The sequence below is a fragment of the Echinops telfairi genome, unplaced genomic scaffold (genome assembly GCF_000313985.2).
Source record: "Echinops telfairi isolate 266 unplaced genomic scaffold, ASM31398v2 ScPeMD7_2291;HRSCAF=2852, whole genome shotgun sequence".
NCBI classification, from domain to species: Eukaryota; Metazoa; Chordata; class Mammalia; order Afrosoricida; family Tenrecidae; genus Echinops; species Echinops telfairi.
Window position 1 is genome coordinate 9730567 of NW_022106189.1, and position 18381 is coordinate 9748947.

The following is an 18381-nucleotide window of genomic DNA, read 5'->3' on the forward strand; positions in this document are numbered from 1 at the left end:
GCAGGAAGACCCAATGTGGATACCCTGAGGTAGGACAGCACTGGACAAAGGGGGATGCTTCCTGTGTACAAAACAGACTACTCATCTAGATAGCAAGTAGGAAGAAAAAAGGTTACACAAGCATGCTATAACATTGTCATTTCAAATAATACTTTTTACAAGAACTACAAACCTCCTTTGACAGATTAACAGAACTGAATTTGATCTACAATTGGTGGTGGGATAAGAGGGAATACCCAAATTCCTTTCACCTTTCACTAGGGTTTAGGGTTTACGTGTACCTCACAGTGTAATTTGTAACCACTAATAAGTGCTGATTGCTAAAAACATAATAATAGTAGCTAACATTTGATGGGTGCTTGTTTCCTACAAAGTGATGTTCTAAGTAATGTTACCCCCATTTAACCCTGATGCAGCTACTATTATTAACCACACTGCACATCAAAGGAACCCTGGTAGCACTTTTGAATAAGTGATGGACTGCTAACTTCAAAATTGGTGGTTCAAACCCACCAGCCCTTTCCCGGGAAAAAGATGAAGCTACTCTGGAAACCCTACATCGAGGGTCACGCTGAGTCTAAAACAACTCAATGGCAGTGGGGTTTGGTTTTGTACACATAGGAAACAAGGTCACACAATTGGTAGATGTAGCACAGTCAGGACATGCCCAGTCACAACTTGACTCTTCAAAACTAAATTCATGTACAGTTTTCCTTAAAAGCGGGGGCAGGAGGGCCAACCGGGACAGACAGACAGCATTTTAATTAGACATTCTAATAAAGAGTTGGTGGGGAAAAAAGAAACAAAGATGACTGAGATCCAACCACCGGTCTTAGCACATGCTTGAGCTTTAGAATCTCTCTCCAAGAGAATGGTGCGTTACTTTCTGCGATATGGTCAGGGTACAGAATGGAAAAGGAAAATAACTTTGGATTTTCATCAAACTTAGAATTAAAGCAGACACATTGAGTTTTTAATTTGCCAGATATTCTTTTAATGAGAATTATAAAAGACAAAAACTTTTTTTGCAAACTGTCTTTTTAAACAAATTATTTGCTTTTAATTACAAATACTGTGTAAGACGATGCCTTCTTTGCAAAACCAATAAATAGAAGAACAAATTTTAAATTTATGATTTAGCCAAGATACTTGTGAGGGGTGGGGAGACAGCTGATTTTTTTCCATCTTTTTTTAAAAATCAATTCATTCCCTACCCTTTCAAATCATAAATTTGAAGGTATGACTCAAATGAAAAAGAGACTGAAACTATTTTACAGCTGCTTTAAATAGCTTTTGATAGTTCTTCCAATGTTATATTTCCTTTCTGAAGTCTTCATAAAATAGCTAAATTTAAAGTATTTCTAATGAACTGATTAATGGGGAAAAGAATCAAACACATATGTAGAAACTTCACCATAAACAATTATGCATATCAAAAAGACACTAACTTTTAAAAGGTACAAAAGTGAGGGGAAAAAACCTGAATTACAGAAAAGTCAAATTTATTTAATGAAAAACTAAAATTAATAAAAATTAACAAACAGGCCCCCCCAAAAAAACAAAACAAAACCAGCAGCACTATGTAGTGACTCACAAAGGGCTCGGAAAGCAGTGGTCCACGACCACTCCACATGGCTTGTCAGTTAAAAGGAGAGAAAAAAACACACATACACACATGCACGCGCACACATCAAAAAAAATTTTTTTTAAGTTTTCCAACAGTACAATCAATCTACAACAAACACAAATTCAGAATTATTTTACAATGCTTCCTGCAGAATCAACTTTCTTAATACAAAAGATGCCCATTTTGGGAGTATATATATATATATTTTGTTTTTCAGTGGTTTACTGTTGACTTATTTTTAAATATATTAGCATTACTACATGCAACTGTTTCCTGTAATTAATAGCCTACCTCTTTTATTTACCTTCATGTATCTAGCTTCCACCTACCAAAACAGTTTCAGGCTGGCAGGCTGCTCGGTGCCTTATTCTCTGTCATAACTGAATGCAATGGTTTTAAACACTGGCCAGAATGTTTAAAATGTTTGACTGTCATTTCAACACATGGAAATAGTTACATTAATGCCTAAGTTGCCATTTTCTGCAAAAAGCTGTGCAATGCTGGTGTCAAAGACTAGGCAGTCACTATTCATAATGGCTGTTGCAATGCCCTCGTGAATAGATCGAGGAGTCGCTTCCCAAGTCAATCGCCGCCTATGACCATTTAGCTCAAGTCGATAAGCAAAATTTTCTGCTTGCTTGCGTGTTCCTATCAGCTGTACAATTGCGAAGAACTGCTGGTGGCCATCATATTTTTCCTGTTTCTCCAAGACTAACATGAAGTGAAAGCCAAAACAGGACTGCATCATCACCCAGTCAACAGCACCAGGAAGATTAATGTCTGTGGCAAGGAAAACTATATCCTCTCCCTGTAGAGTTGTAATGGACTTATGCTGATGCATCAGATGGGGCATGACAGCATCCAAAGAACCTTGCCATTTACAGGAAGCACCAGGGCACGGACAGGAATAAGGCCTAAACTCACAGAGTTCTTCGTGGTCTGCTTTTTCTGTGTGAGGCAGAGTTATTTCACATCCAGAAGAGGCATATTTACAAGGGAAGAGTACTGAATTGGCCACTTTCTCCATAGCCAAGTTGCGAATGGATCCCAATGGGCCCCGGCAAGTTGGACAGCATGTGAGCTTTGGACGACAGTTGCTACAAACAAGATGGCCACTCTGACACTGAAGAATGGGTGGTAACACATAGTCAAAGCAGACTGGACACTCAAAAAGACTCGCCAAGTCATTGTTGGATGCAGTTGTGCCAGTCAGCGCAGGCACCCTCTGGGATGGTGTACACTTTGAAGTACCAGTAGGCAGTGCTGTAGCAGTCTGACGGCTCATTTCTGTAAAAAATAAAGAAAAATTAATATAGTTAGTTGTTTTATGTTTTCACTGTAAGCAAACAGGATTAAAACATAAAAGATATAAATTACACTAAACATGTATTTCAATAATTAGGAAGTCATGCTCATTTAGAAAAGTTCCAGAAAACATTTAGAATTCTTTTTAAGGAATTAAAATTTTTTAAAGTTAAAAATGGCCTTTGTTGCCAATTCCAAAACCACATGGAATAAGAATGCTAAAATAGAAACCAAACCACAACTTTAAAACACAAGTTGCTAACGTCCAACACGACAAGTTGCTTATGTCCAATCAATTCCTCCAGTCTATTTCTTTCTGATTCTGCTGAGTCAGCTGTTGATGCCTACGGGGAGTCCTCTCTCACTCAAATGCTAACAATCACAGAATTAAGGGTGACTGGTCAATGGGGAGACCTAGTGGTTTAGTATTTCCAAGTTCAGCTGTTAACTGCAAAGTCAGCATTTCAAACCTCCTTTGGAGAAAGACAAAGCTTTCTATTCTTGTAAAGAGTTGCAGTCTCGGAAACCCACAGGGGTAGTTCTACCTTGTCCTATAGGGTCAGTGAGTCAGCACTGACTCAGTACTCAGTAGCAGTGAGTGTGGAGTAAGAGTCCCTAATGGTGAGTGATTTGTTCTAGAGGCATATTGGGGGAAGGAGGAAGGGCCTGCTGCCAACCTATTGTCATCTAAGTAATCTTTCCCTAATACACTGACACTGGCTAAGTATAAACCTTCTGTGCTACTGAATCAAGGAGCCCTGAAGGTGTAGTGAGTTATACATTAGGCTAACTACAAGGTCAGCACTTCAAACCCACCAGCCCCTCTGAAAAAAAGAGATGAGGCTTTCAGTTGTCATAAAGATTTATAGCCTCTAACCCCACAGGGATAATTCTACCAACTGTGTGAGCCAACTAGATGGCTGTGAGTGTAGCTCCTAAATGCCTCTTTCAAGAATGAGAGGAAATTGTTTCTCTCTTGGAAGGAGTATCCTCAACTGTAAAGTTTTAGTTGGTACTTAAGAGTTCATTCTGTTCATGCCACGTTAAAAAAACAATGTGCAACAGGGATGAAAGTCAGAAAGCAACGGTAGATAAGTAAATGCACCGTAGAACTAGGTACCCTACTCAACTGGTAAAGAATTCCATGCACCTGGCTCACCAAACTCAGAGTAGTAAACATGATTTAAGCAAGAGCTAAATGTTATCTGGAAGAAGTCATCAACAATATAGCTAATTAGTCAGGCTAAATTTAAGACAAATGAGTTTTGATTCCCAGAAAAGATCAACTCCAGTGTTGATGTCCACCTAAGTATGTCACTTACTCTGTAAGCAATGTTACGGTTGATGTCTCTTCAATTGTGTAATTGTTACTCTACTGCAAAGAACTAATCTTTTAGGAAAAAATGCTAACTGACAAGGATTGCAATGGATGAATTAAAACAAAATATGTATATATAGTTGCATGTAAAACTGATAATCTATTCTGTAAACCTTCACCTAATCCACAGTAAAAAGTCTTCAAGAGAAACAGACCATGCGAGGTGTGAGTGGGCCTACTCACTTTATTCAGATTTTTGTTGAAAGAATGAATAGCAGACAGGTGATGGCTATTTAAACATAGTCATTTGCAGACATTTTCTCAAATAGACTGGCTGATACTTCAAATAAACAACTGGCGTGCTCATTGCCATGACAAAATGTAAATTACTATGAAGAAATTAGGATTATGGAGAACACTTTTCCTGCCACCAGCTTCTCTTTTAACATGTGAACTTTTTGAATAATGTCATATGCCAACATTCAGAATACGTAATGCATTGCTTGGTGAACCAACTCTTCCAAATGTTGTTACTAAAAATCCATTATAAATTAAAAGAGTCCTGTTGATTTTAATGTGATAGTATAAAAAAGGTATTGATTGATGAAACTACCATTTATCAAGTTTGGGTATTGTACCAAAGAAGTATACTCAAGTTACCTGGAATGATGGTAGAATCTTTTTCTTCTTTACTCAAAAATACCTCCTAAGTTGTCTTAAAGTAGCCTGACTGCCTAAGCATTATTTTAACACAGTCCATGTGAAATTAAATATGTATTTGAAAGATCAGATACTTTATGGGGTAATAAGTTTGTTAATGAGAAAGGGCACAAATGGTTGTACTGCTTCAAAAATGTAATCTGTATCACTAAATTATACATATAGAAACTATTTTTACTATGTATGCTCTCAATAAAATGAAATTTGAAAAATCTTCCCTTTTCAAAAAAAAAAAATGAAACAAGACAATGCTGGTTACACCAAGCTGACCATGTAAGCCAGTGTTTCCCAAAAGTGAGTGAGGAGTTGGGGAGTGGGAGGGGATGTTACTTGGATCATCCAGGAAGGTTGCAAAAGCATACACCTACACTTTAGCCTGGATCATTAACTGTATACCAGGAGAGCATTAAGTAATTTTTCCCCCTAAAAGGGGAGCCAAATAAGTTTGGGGAGGGGGACTAAAAATAATCAAGTTTGGGAACCAATTTACTCAAGCCACTGCAAATACAAGTGGGTTTCAAGAAGTTCGTGAAAAAGTGGAATTAAGAGAGCATGGAAATTGTCCATGAACTTTTGCTGAAGTTCCCTCATACTTCAAATGGAAGCTCAGGGTGTAAACAAAGGGGGAGATATCATATCCATTCTTACAAAGGCATATCCTTTAGTTGTTGGGAAAACAAAGGCCTGAGTAACCGAAGCAGCCTTTCTGGAAAAAAGGGCCAAAAGGCAGGCTGCTGTCATCGTTTCCCTCTACACATCCTCAGATGATCCCCCGTTTTATGTCACTTATCAAACAATGGGCTCAGCACTGCCAAAACTTCTTAAACCATGTCTGTGCTGGCTGCTCACTGAGCAACATAAAACTGGAAAGTGGTTCCATGGGCACAAAACAAGTCCATGCCAGCAAGGGTTTTCCAGTTACTACACCAATACATGAAGCACATCAAGGAGAACACTTCGTTTGTATTTAACCAAAATTACTAAGCAAGTAAACACTGGTTTTCAGTTTCTTGGCCTAGTAAAGTGTTAGGCATCTGTCAACAGTTCAGCCTCATGTTACTATAAAAGTTTTCCAAGTGTGTGGAAGTACAATTTTTATTCCTGTTCAATGTGAAAATAACTATGGCCAGTAGCTGTCTGATGAACAGCAGTATTAGACTAGCAACTGCTTTAAAAACAAAAAAACTCCAAAGGTGAAACCCAACTCTCAACCCCCCAGCAGCAGCAGCCTTGCAGTAGGAACCAAAGCCAGGCCCGTGGGCCCCGGCTCACCCTGGGGGGAATTTGGCTGCGGAGTCATTTCCTGAGCCAGTCAAATTCCACTCAAAACAACTTTGAAGTCTCAGAATTTAAGCAATCAGGCAAGCTCTTAATGCCAGTACCTTTTCTCTTCCTTTGCCTACCTGATGGTAAACAGGAGTACAGCAAAGGGAGGATAGGCTTCCCGTCATGACCAGTCAGGCAGCACAATGAGTTTCTTCAAGAAGCAAAAACAACGTGTAACAGAGGTCCCATCTGGACACTTTCTGTTCGTCAGCAATGAAGACTCGGATTCTTGTCAGACATCAGGGTCTCAAGAAACGAAGATAGGTGCCCTGCTCCACACATGCCATTCCCTCCAGCACCAGCTACAGTGGCGGGAAATGAAGCGTTTCTCATCCCAAGGAAGTCGGCCACACCTCCGTGCTCGCTCAAACTCGCCCGCGTGTCCCAAACTGGGAGCCATTGCTGAGCTATCGGCTGTGTCCTAAACCTTCGTCTAACTCCAAAGCTTGTCTTCCCACAATTGGCTTGCGAGGCTAGGCTGGGCTGAGCCGGGCTGCAGGAGGGCGCGGTGGTGGCTGGGGGACACTCTTGGAGCCCGTCTGGAGGCAGCGTCTGGCCCGCCGAGGAAGAAGAGCCCTTTACCACCCACAGCTGGGACTGCGTCCTGCCACCACTTTGCGCTGCGCCCAGGCTGGTGGCTGCTTCCAGTACCGCTGGGGGGAGGGGGGGGGCCCTCGGGGGATGCTACAAAGCCCCACCCCGCCGGCCACAGGGGCGGTGACCAGGCGGGCTCCTCCATGCACGTGGGCGGGCGGACGCCAACCCTGGCGGGGGACACAAAGGCCTGCGACCCTCCACCTCAGGTGCACAATATCTGTCTCAGCACTGCCACCCATTTGGGCTGGATCATGCCGGTTTTTTATATGTCAAAACCGTGAACATGGACAATTTCATGTGAGGAATGAGTCATCAGACTTTGCCACTCTTCTCGGCACAATACTATCTTGCCAAGCTTTCTGATGTCATTCAATCACTATCAGGTGCCAATTAGCGAATTTCCTCAATTGTAATGCCCATCTAGACCACAGTTAACATTTCTCTGAAAGTGGGAGGCCTCTTAAAGGCAATATATTTAATTTACATATTTAGCAAGGCAATGCTTTCTTTCTCCTGATCCCACATACTTTCATTAAAATGATGACTTAAAAGCTGATGGAACTGCAAGTTCGGTAATACAGTAAAGGGGGCCTTCAAAAATGTTGAAAAAAATAGAATTAAAAGACAACGGACATTTCCCCCCACAAATTTTTTGAAGCCCCCGCCCCAGTATAACCTCAGAAGAATATTTCACTGCTTTATTTTGGGGAAATTAGGGAACAAACAAACCAACACCACCAGTCCCATTCCACAAAAACACTTTGCAGGGATAGTAGCAAGCACACCAAATTAACTACCGTACTTCAACATCCAAATGTAGACTGTATTCTCTTCACTCTGGGAAAGCCACCTCAAACTGCCTCATTAATTTACAGTAGCTTGTTTTGTTTTTAAACAAGCAAAGCCATTGCCCCAATAAAGTCATGGGCCTCAGACTGCATTACATCAGCCATTTGGAGATTTAACCTGTCATTAATTACATCATCCTTAGAAAAAGCCTTTCAAGAAGATCATAGGAGTTGGTAGTGAGAACCAGGAACTCACAATGCAATAGCGTAGATTATTCATTTTTTTAGCAACAAATTCTGACTCACTTCCTCTAATCTCCAAACTCAATCATTTAATTTTTTTTTAAAAGACCTCACAGCCATCAAATCAATTTCGACTCATAGCAACGCTTTAAGACAGCGCAGAACTGACTCTGTGGATTTCCAAGCCTTAACAATTTAAGGGAACAGAAAGCCTCTTTCTTCAGAGGAGCAGCTGGTTATTTCAAATTGCTGGCCTTGCAGCTAGCAGCTCAATCGGTATCAGCTACGCCACCAGGACACAGTAGCTAATATCAGGCTACCAAAAACATCACTATGTATACATAGGGACTATTACTGAAAATAGATAGGATCTAATAGATAAATGTAACTATTTTCTGCCTCTTTCTAATGCTTATTCACTCTAGATGAGGCAGATGTCAAACATGAGGCAGTGAAACTCTTCCAAACAATTAACTCTGTATGAAATTAGTGTATAAAATAAACTGCTGACTCCCAAAAGAGCTACAGAGCGCTACAGTACACTCTAAAAATACTCAATCCAACAGGTGAGAACAGAAACTGGGGCTATAAAAGTGATGAGTTTTTGAGTCACTTAAACTTGGACTGATGATAAAAGTGGGATAATACTTGCAACCTCATTTGGTTTTTATCTGGATTAAGATGCTAGGTGTGTACATTACAGCTGCTGCCATTAAGCAATTCTAACTCAGCAACAGAATAAGGATGGAAGACATGCCCAATGCGTTTCCAAGGCTGAAATCTTTATGGAAGTCGATTTATATATCCAAATTATATAAGTATTCACAGGCATAGAAAATTAATTGGCCAAGGACATTAGGTACACTCATGGAACTGAGGGCAAGGTCTTCAGTGGGTTCCAGATATATAATGGGTCTTCAAAAAGTTAGTGGAAAAATGAAATTAAAAGGTAATGAATTTTTTCAAGTTTTTGAATCCCTATTTAATATTGGTACACCTCAGAGATACTGTGAGCTCAGTTTAAGACCACTGCAATACAGTTAATCACACAATATTTTTTGTTTCCTATTGCATGTAAAAGTCATGTTTACACTATAATGTTAGTCCATTAACTACCATCTGTATTACAAGTTTGAAATAATGTAAGAATTACCAAAAGGTACAATGGACATTGAGCTGAGCATATGCTGATGAAAACATGATCCCTACAGAGTTCCTCGATGCAGGGTTGCCAGAAACCTCCAATTTGTTAAAAATAAAAATATAACTTCCACAAAACAAGGCATATATACCTATATTCGATAACTCCGAATGAGTTAGTTATCCCTAAGCAGTAGGAATGTCTTTTTTCAATAAGTAACTACTGTTCTGTGTCCAATTGTGTATAAGAATAAATGGAGATGGAACATCAAATCAGTTTTGTAATTAGTCTGATTGAGAACTGTGAAAAGTAAAAAGAAAAATGCCTGCATTCCACACTGCCATCAAGTCAATTCCGATTCATACCAGCCCTATATAGGATTTCCAAGGCTGTAAATCTTAGTAGATAAAATTGCCTAAGATCTATAAAATTACATGTATCATATATAACAAATTTGCTCGCTCCATTAGTAATCAGTGGGTTAAATTCCTCAATTTCAAACCATTTAAGACTTTCCTCCCTCCCTAACCCCTTTTTGTAAAAAGGTGTTTTCATTTCTGTATTTAATGCAAACATCTAACATGCTCAGTTGTTATCAGAATGTTGGAAGTCCACCTGAGAAGAAAGGCCTGGCAATCTACTATCAAAAAGCCAGCCCACGAAAACTCTTTGAGGCAGTTCTACCGTGGTGCACATGAAGCCACCAGGAATTGGAGTTAGCTCAAATGAAACTGGTGGTGATCAGAGTTACAGTTCATACAAAATGTTAAATTATGTTTTAAAAATGAGCCTCTTTTCACACAAACAAAAATTAAGGGAAAACTCAAACTCACTGCCAACTCATAGCGACACAGGTTTCCTTACAACTTCAAAAGTTTAACACAATAAAAGTTAAAAATCAAACTTATATATAAAGACAATGTTGAGAAAAAAACATATTAATCTATTTCAGTTTCCAGATCTTATTGGTCAGTGATAAGAGTATTTATTAAAACATGTACTTTTTCTCCTAAACGTTGTTTCTCTGAAAATAATTCAGAACATGATTAACTATAAGTTATATTTCTAATTAACAGTGATGAATCAAATGGATATAACTGAGGGCAAAGGACTGATACCTGATAGATGGCTCAACACACAGAGACAGTCAATGAGCAAAGTGCATTTACTTTTTATAATCCCAATCACTGAAAGGCTTCCACAACCAACAAAAGACCAGACACAAGCAGCTGGCTAGAAAGATTCTAACCCATATATGACCCCAGGTGTCAGTGTAGGGTTTTTGCCAATGGCTTTGACTTTGTTTTGGAAAGTGATTGCCAGGTCTTTCTCCCAAGGTGTGTCTGAGTGAACTTGAATCTCCCTCCACTTTACAGCTACCAACTGAATATATTAACCAGGTCCTCCACTACGCCAACATGTACTCACTCTACACCTATAAAGTATGCTGGTATTGACTCCATGGCAATGAGTTTGGATTTTCTATTAATCATTTAGCGGCTCTGGTGGCATAATGGTTACATGTTCAGAGGCTCAGAAACTCATACGGGTAGTTCTATCCTGTCCTATTGGGTCACTATGAGTTGGCTTCAACTAGATGGCAATGAGTTTGGTTTGGGTATTAAGCACTTATCCTTAATGCCTCCAGCAAAAATACAAGGGGGTAACCCCAAAAAAACCCACAACAAAGCTCCACTGGACAGAGCTTTCATAGTATGCATTTTTTTTCCCCTGCTAGACGAGCATCTAGTACCTTGCTCAGAGTCAGTGCACCCAGTGGTGTCACCTGGGAAGGTTCTCTCTGGTCAGTGACTTTTTTCATAAAAGCACAGTTTCACTGGAACCTCATTTTTTTCTGATGGCCAATTTAAGAGAGTAGCTTGTGGCTGTGAATTTTTGTTTCCTGCTCAAGTAAAATGCCACAGAAACTGTTGTGATGTTTAACAGTTTACAAGAACAGTGCTATGGGGGAAAAAATCAAATGTACAAGTGGTTTTCTTTCAAGATGAAATGGCAATCGACAAACATCATTCTGCAAGTCCGTCAACTTCCTGAACTGACGAAACTGTCAATAAAATGTGTGCACTTGTGCTCATAGACCAATGACGACAGACCATTGAAGATGGGCAAATGGGTAACCCCCCATGAGGACCATTGATAATGGGGAAATTATCTGGACTATCTTGGAGCTCAGTTCAGCAAATTGTAATGGAAGATTTGAGAATAAGGGTCACCGCAAATTTGAGCATGGATTCTGACTGATCAGGAAAAAGAGCACTGAGTGGAAACTTGCTGTGCTTTGAAAGAACAGCTCTGAGGTGACCCAGACTTTTTTTTCTTCCCAAGGTTATTACTGGTGAGGAAGCATGGTGTTATTCTTACAACCCCTAAAGCAATCAATCAATCAAGCCAGTGGAGGAGGCTATCTTCACCTCACACCTAAAAAATAAAAGCAAAGCTCAAGGTGCTCATTTGGTTTATTGATGTGAGGGGGACTGCATTTGTAGCTCGGTACACCAGGTCAGACTGTTAATCAGGCTTTCTATTTGGAGGTTCTGAAGAGACAGCATAACAGTGTGTGGGGAGTGGCATGGGGGGGGGGGACCTGATTTGTGGCAGATGGAGGACTGGTTTTGCTGCCACAACAATGCATCTGCTAATGCAACCATCTCAGTGCGCCAGTTATGGGCAAAAAAATGCATGCCTCTCTTGCCCCTTACTCACCTGACTTGTCTCGGTGTGACTTCTTTTTGTTTCTGAGAATGAAGAGGGACATGAGAGGACGGAGATTTGGCAACGTGGAAGAGGTGAAGAAAAAAAATGAAGGAGGTGCTGTCAGCCATCCAAACAGAAGAGTTTGAAAAACGTTTCCAAGAATGTTTCCAAGATTTGACAAATGTATCAAATATAATGAAGAGTACTTTGAAGGTGATAAGGTTGTTTTGTAAAGAAAATTAAATACATAGCTTTAAAAAAAATCCATTTAAGGGGTACCCCCATATATATCTGCTGCTTGATATAGCCTTAAAAAGAACTCACAACTGAGACTTAATTTGATTTAAATCAGAAGCTTAATCTGCATTCCCAATTTGGCTTTTACTAATTATTTTCACATTGAACTAAATCACAATTTCCTGGGTCTCTAGTTTCTCACTTGCAAAATAATAAAACTACCACCAATTTTTGGATATAATTATGATCAGGTATGAAACACTACTGCTAATAGCACTCCATGTTTATAAAACTGAAAACTCCTGCATTAAGCAAATTAACTAAGGAACCTAAATAAAAGATCCTGCTTATGTAAGATTGTACTGAAAACTTGTTTCTATTTATATTAATTTCCTTAACTTCAATTTGTTTGTGACTGAAAACTGATTATAGTCAAACTTTACTATAATAGAAGCTATATTAACCAGGCACTTGTAAGGTGCTGTGCCAGGCACTTCCCACAGAATTGTTGGAGTTTTTTTTAAATCTCCATCTTGCAGATGAGGAAATTAAAGAGCAGTCACACTGTCTGCTTTGTCTGTAAGTCATGTATTTCTTTAAAATGCCCGTTTAAAAGAGTTGTACAATGTTGTGTCATTCCAGTACAGGTTATTTTAACTTTTAGCATTCCAACATATATCATTTCCGATGTATATAAAAAAAAATCAACAGAACATAGAATTTTCCTAAATTTTTCATCTCCAGTCCACATCTTAAAACTGGTTCGTTCTAAATGTTAGGTAGACCCATTTTAGGAATGTTCAATGCGAACATCCTAACTTTCCTCCAGAAACTACTCTGCCCATACTCTACCCCTCCCCAATTGGTGGTAATTCCATCTCTCTGGTTCAAAAAGCTTTTCCGCAATGGAAAGCCTACGGAATGATCTGAAACTACTTGGTATGGCTCTTCGAGCCACAGTCTATAATTTACAACAAAAGAATAGATGGGAACACGCAAATGGAATACGTGCGATTCTAAAAAGAAACTGGTCAAGTTTTGCCATACCATTGGATATAAAAGCCATTTGAAAAACAATTCAAAAGAATCAGGAGTAAAGCACAAAGAGAAGTAGCGGAGAAGCAATGTTGAGATCATTGAAGAAGCGGCTTCCTGGCCCACATACATAACAAGTGTAGCAGAGCAGCTTTGGGCAGGAGGCTGACTTACAGAGTGCCCTCTCAGCACTAAGGGGCATGCCAGAGAAGGGCTGAGGACCAGAGAGAAACATTCTTGCCAGTCTGGCTGTACAGAGGACAAACAAACCCCCATAATCATTGAGTATTGTCTATTAGTTCTGTGTGGCCATTGCAATGAACTATCAAATCAAGCAGAGACCTTTTTGTAGGAAGGACAGTGAGGGTTGAGGCAAGTCTGGCTTCTGCCTCAAAGGAATCATCACTGGGCTGATGTTTAATTCTCCTCCTCCTTCCTGTAGCCAAAAGAGGTCAGACATGGCTTCCATACCATCTCTTCACCAAAAATCAAAGTCAAACCTACAGCCACTGAATTGACTCCAGCTCATAATGACCTTATGATTTAATAACACTCCCAAGGGTTTCAGTCTTTATGAGAACATTCTAGAGTCATTTTTCTCCTACAAAACGAACAGAGGGTTTAGAACTGCCAACCAGGCAGTCAGCAGGCAGTCAACACAACCCAATTTGCCAGCAGGGCACCAGAACTACAAAAACATGTAATTTAGAGCAAAGCTTCTCAAATTTTTCCATTCGTAACCACTTTTTGCTCAAGAAATGTGCAGCACAGCCAAGTGCTGCAAGAAACACCTTGGATTTTTTTTTTTGCATTTCACTTTGAATTAAATTTTGGTTACTGTGAATTCAGAAACCTTTTTTCTGCTGCTAGATTTTTCACAACTCTCAGTTTAAGAAACTCTGATTTAGAAACAATGATAATTAAGTATAAATGTTTTCTTTTTAAAATCATTTTATTGGGGCATGTACAACTTATCACAATCCATACATACATCCATTGTGTCAAGCACATTTGTACATTTGTTGCCATCATCATTCTCAAAACATTCCCTTTCTACTTGAGCCCTTGGTATCAGCTCATGTTTCCCCTCCCTCCCCACCTCCTCCCCTCCCTTGATAATTTATAATTATTTTGTCACATCTTACATTGTCCAATGTCTTCCTTCACCCACTTTCTGTTGTCCCTCCCCCAGAGAAGGGGTTATATGTAGATCCTTGTGATCAGTACCCCCTTTCTACACCACTTTACCCTTACCCTCCTACATCCCTACTCTCATTATTGGTCCTGAGGGGTTTATCTGTCCTGGATTCCCAGTGTTTCAAGTTCTTATCTGTATCTGGGATTTATGGACTCGTACTGTCTTATAGGCTAATATCAGACTTCTGGACTTGATCTGGACTGGGCTGGGATGTTTTCTTAATATACAATTATTCTTTAATATAAACATATTTCTTGTACATATATGAATGTCTCTGGATTTGTTTCTCTGGTCAGCAATGAATAATTCAAAAAGAAAACTTAAGAATTCTATTTACAATAGCATCTGACAGAATAAAATACCTAGGAATAAATTTAAGCAAGGAGATGAAGCGATTATACACTGGAAACTATAATACATTGTTAAAATAAAGGCCTAAATAAATGGAAAGGCATCTCCCATTTATGAATTGAGAGACTTAATACTGTTATGAGGACAATACTATCCAAAGTGATGAACAAGCGACCCAGAACAGCCAAACCAATTTAAAAAAAACAAATTTGGAAGACTCATAGTCCCAATACCAGAACCTAATACTACAATACGCAAAACTGCCTTCTGACCAAGTGATTTTTGACAGATAGCAAGATCATATAATAGAGGAGTGGTCTTTTCAGTAAGTGGGGTATTGCTGGTACTACTGGATATCCACATGCGAAAGAAAAAAATTGGATCCCCATTTCAGACCATATGCAAAAATTAACTAAAATGTTACTTTTCCTGCAAAACCTAAATGGAAAAGAAAAAAGCTATAAAGCTCTTAGAGAAAAACTTATGTATGAATCTTCTTAACCTGGGAATTGGCAATGATCTCATATATGGCAACAAAAGCATAAGAAAAAAAATAGATAAATTAAGACTTCATCAACATTTTACCTTTATACATTTAAAAAAGAAAGAACATGAAAAGGTAACCTAAAGAATGAGCTATGGGTTAAATTTCCAAGGCTATCAATTGCTCCTTCCAACAGGCATGCTGGTGGACCTAACAACCAACTTCAGTTGGCAGCCAACCACTTAGCCACTGCATGGCCAGAGCTCTTTCACTGGTGATTAGGGAAATACAAATCAAAATTAGACCAAGAGGTCTACTACCCATTAAAAAATGGAAAGTGATGGTGAAAATGACAAAACTGAAATTCTCCTGCAGTACTGAAGATGCAAAATAGGTGGCTAGAGAAATGTCTGGCAGGTTCCTCAAAAAGTTACACAGAATACCAATTAAAACTGAAAACAGGTATTCGACAAATACAGTAGTAGATGAATCTCAAAAATATTAGGTTAAGTAAAAGATAAAAAAGATTGTTTTGTATGAATTATTCAGTATAGGCAAATCCATAGAAATAACAGACTGATGTCAAGGGCTAAGGAGAATGGGTAGTTTTAGCAAAGGGTGGTGAAAATGTTTTGGAACTAGATAAAGAAAGGTTGCATTTACATAACATTCTGAATGTATTATCTGCCACAGATTTTGTTCACTTTTAATTTTATGTACGTAACTTTCTATTTAAAAATTAGGAAATAAAATTTCTGATTACTCCCAAATAAAATCTGTAGAAATTCACTCAATCTGTAATGACAGATATCCAAAGTTATCCCTAAAACTCTACTGCTGTATAATTGTTTCAGACACAAAGGACAAATCTCCCTAAGATTTCCAAGGCTGTAATCTTTATGGAGGCTGTCTACCACATCTTTCTCTCAACAGTTTGTGGATTTGAACCACTGAGTTATCAGAGCTCTACTTTTCACTAACAAAGCCTGAGCTTTAGCCAAACTCAAAGGAGCAAAAGGTGCAAAACACAGGGGGAAATCAGTAAGCAATTTTTAACAGAGGATTATTTCACTTAGTTAAACCAATTAGTGAAGTAAGCTTGTAAAGAATGCTTAATTGTATGCTTAATTTCACTATATAAACCATCACTATGCTTGTCAATGTAGCAATAATTTGTATATCCAAGTACCACATATTTCCTATAAAATCTACTGTTTGACATTAAATTAATTCTAATTTATTTCATTGGCAGTATTTATTTTATAAAAATATTTGTTCTCCAAGAGTCTTCCCCTAATCTTCTCTTCCTTTCAGTTCAAAATAAACAAAAACTCCAGTTTGCTATAATTCATGGTTAAAAAGTCAAAACTAAACTCACTGCCACTGAAACAATTCTGACTCATGATAGGTGAGTCTATAGGTAGAACTACCTTGGTCAGGGGTCAGGCTCCATGGTAGTAAATCTTGATGAAAGAAGATCATCCCATCTTTATCAGAGGCTGATAGTTTGAACTGCCAGCCTTTCAATCAGCAGCCAAGCACTTAGCCACTGTACCACCAAAGCTCCTTCAAATTTAGAGTTAAACCAAAATCTCACTACCACCCTGGCCAATTCTGATTCTATCAATCCTATGTAATTTCTGAAACTGAAATCTTTATGGAACCAGAAAAGCTCATCTTTCTCCAGAGCCGGAGCTAGTAGATTTGAACAATGCAGTAAGCAAACCAATGTACCACCTCCCACTGCCACTGAGTCAATGCCAGTGAAGACCACAGCAACCCTACATAGGGAAGGGTAGAACTGCCCCAGTAAGTTTCCAAAACTGTAACTCTTTATGGGAGTAGAAAGCCCTGTCCTCCCAAGGAACAGCTGGTAGTTCTGAACTGCTGACTTTGCAATTAGCAGCCCAACATACCACTACACCATCGGGGCACAGATCTCTTTAAAATTCATGGTTTGGCAACCTCAACCTTAATAAAGAGTCTTTGCCAATAATATAATTCTGGTCACTTTGACTCAAGTCTCTCAACTCAATGCCATCCAGTCAGTGACAACTCATTATCAACCCCATAAGAAAGGTTAGAATTGTCCCTGTGAGTTTCTGAAATTGTAACTCTTTATAGGAATAGAAGCCCTGTGGAGCCTAGAGAATAAATTTAGCCTAAATGGATTATCTACTTGGGGACAAACTAATAATATCCCTCCCTCAATCACAAAACATAGCAGTTATCACCCTATAGGTCGAGACCCCTGTGGGGGTCAAACGAGCCTGTCACAGGGGTCGCCTAAGACCATCGGGAAACATATTTCTGATGGTCTTAGGAACCGAGACAACACTCCTAGATCCGTCTTCAGGCAGCTCCACCCACATGCAGATATGCCCACATATGAGCAGCCAGCGTGAAGACTGTTACCCATGCAACACCATGCTTCAAGACAAAATTTCATTTATAATTAGAAATAAATATTTCACAATATGTAATATATTGTTTTGTGATTAATCACTATGCTTTAATGATGTTCAGTTTGTAACAATGAAAATACATCCTGCATATTAAATATTTACATTATGATTCATAACAGTAGCAAAATTACAGTTAAGAAGTAGCAACGAAAATAATTTTGTGGTTGGGGGACACCACAACATGAGGAACTGCATTAAAGGGTCACGGCATGAGAAAGGTTGCGATCCACTGACATAACATAATGTTGTGTGAAAGAAGTCAAACACAAAAGCACCAAATATATTCTATTCAAAGAAAATCAAAGATGTATGGGAACCATTAGTCCAGAACACTAATGGCCCATTGTAAACCTCAGATCAAAAGAACTAGATGGTGCCTGGCCACCATTGATGACAGCTCTGAAAAGAATCACAACACAATTGAGGCCACAGATAGAGTGGAAGAAACTGCGGAGGAAACTCAAATCATAAAAAGCCTTACAGGTCTGAGAGACTGGTAAGACCTCTGGGACGATGGCCTTTAGATACCCTGCAAGCCTGGGACACTCTCATGGCTCAACTTTCATCCAAATAAGCAAGTATAAGGTAAACTACACCACCAACCAGGTAAATATTCCTTAGACCATCCAACCATAGGAGAAAAAAAACTGTCAGCATTTGCCATGGGATAATGCTCAACAGGAGATAGTAAGAAATAGAATGATAGTATATCAGCAGGTCTGTCTAAATATGATAGGCTGGATGAACAATATGGAGGAGAAAACAATGGGACCGACAGTTGGGGGGGACGGGGATATGGGAGACGGGGAGGTGCGGGGAAAGGAAGTGGTG

The 18381-nt window shown here is 39.1% G+C and overlaps 1 protein-coding gene across 2 annotated transcripts in view; it reads right to left on the reverse strand.

The window, feature by feature from the left end:
• Window positions 1–743: 743 nt before the first annotated feature.
• SIAH1 (siah E3 ubiquitin protein ligase 1) overlaps window positions 744–18381 on the reverse strand; it is a 23495-nt gene continuing 5857 nt past the window's right edge. The window contains exons 1-2 of one of the 2 annotated variants that reach the window (XM_045293683.1): window positions 6374–6751; window positions 744–2914 (exon numbers count right to left, since the gene is read on the reverse strand). In XM_045293683.1, the coding sequence (XP_045149618.1) occupies window positions 2064–2912 (849 nt within the window). In that variant the 5' untranslated portion in view covers window positions 2913–2914; window positions 6374–6751 and the 3' untranslated portion in view covers window positions 744–2063. Of the gene's footprint in view, window positions 2915–6373; window positions 6752–18381 lie in introns of those variants that run through there. The other variant, XM_045293684.1, reaches the window with a different exon arrangement.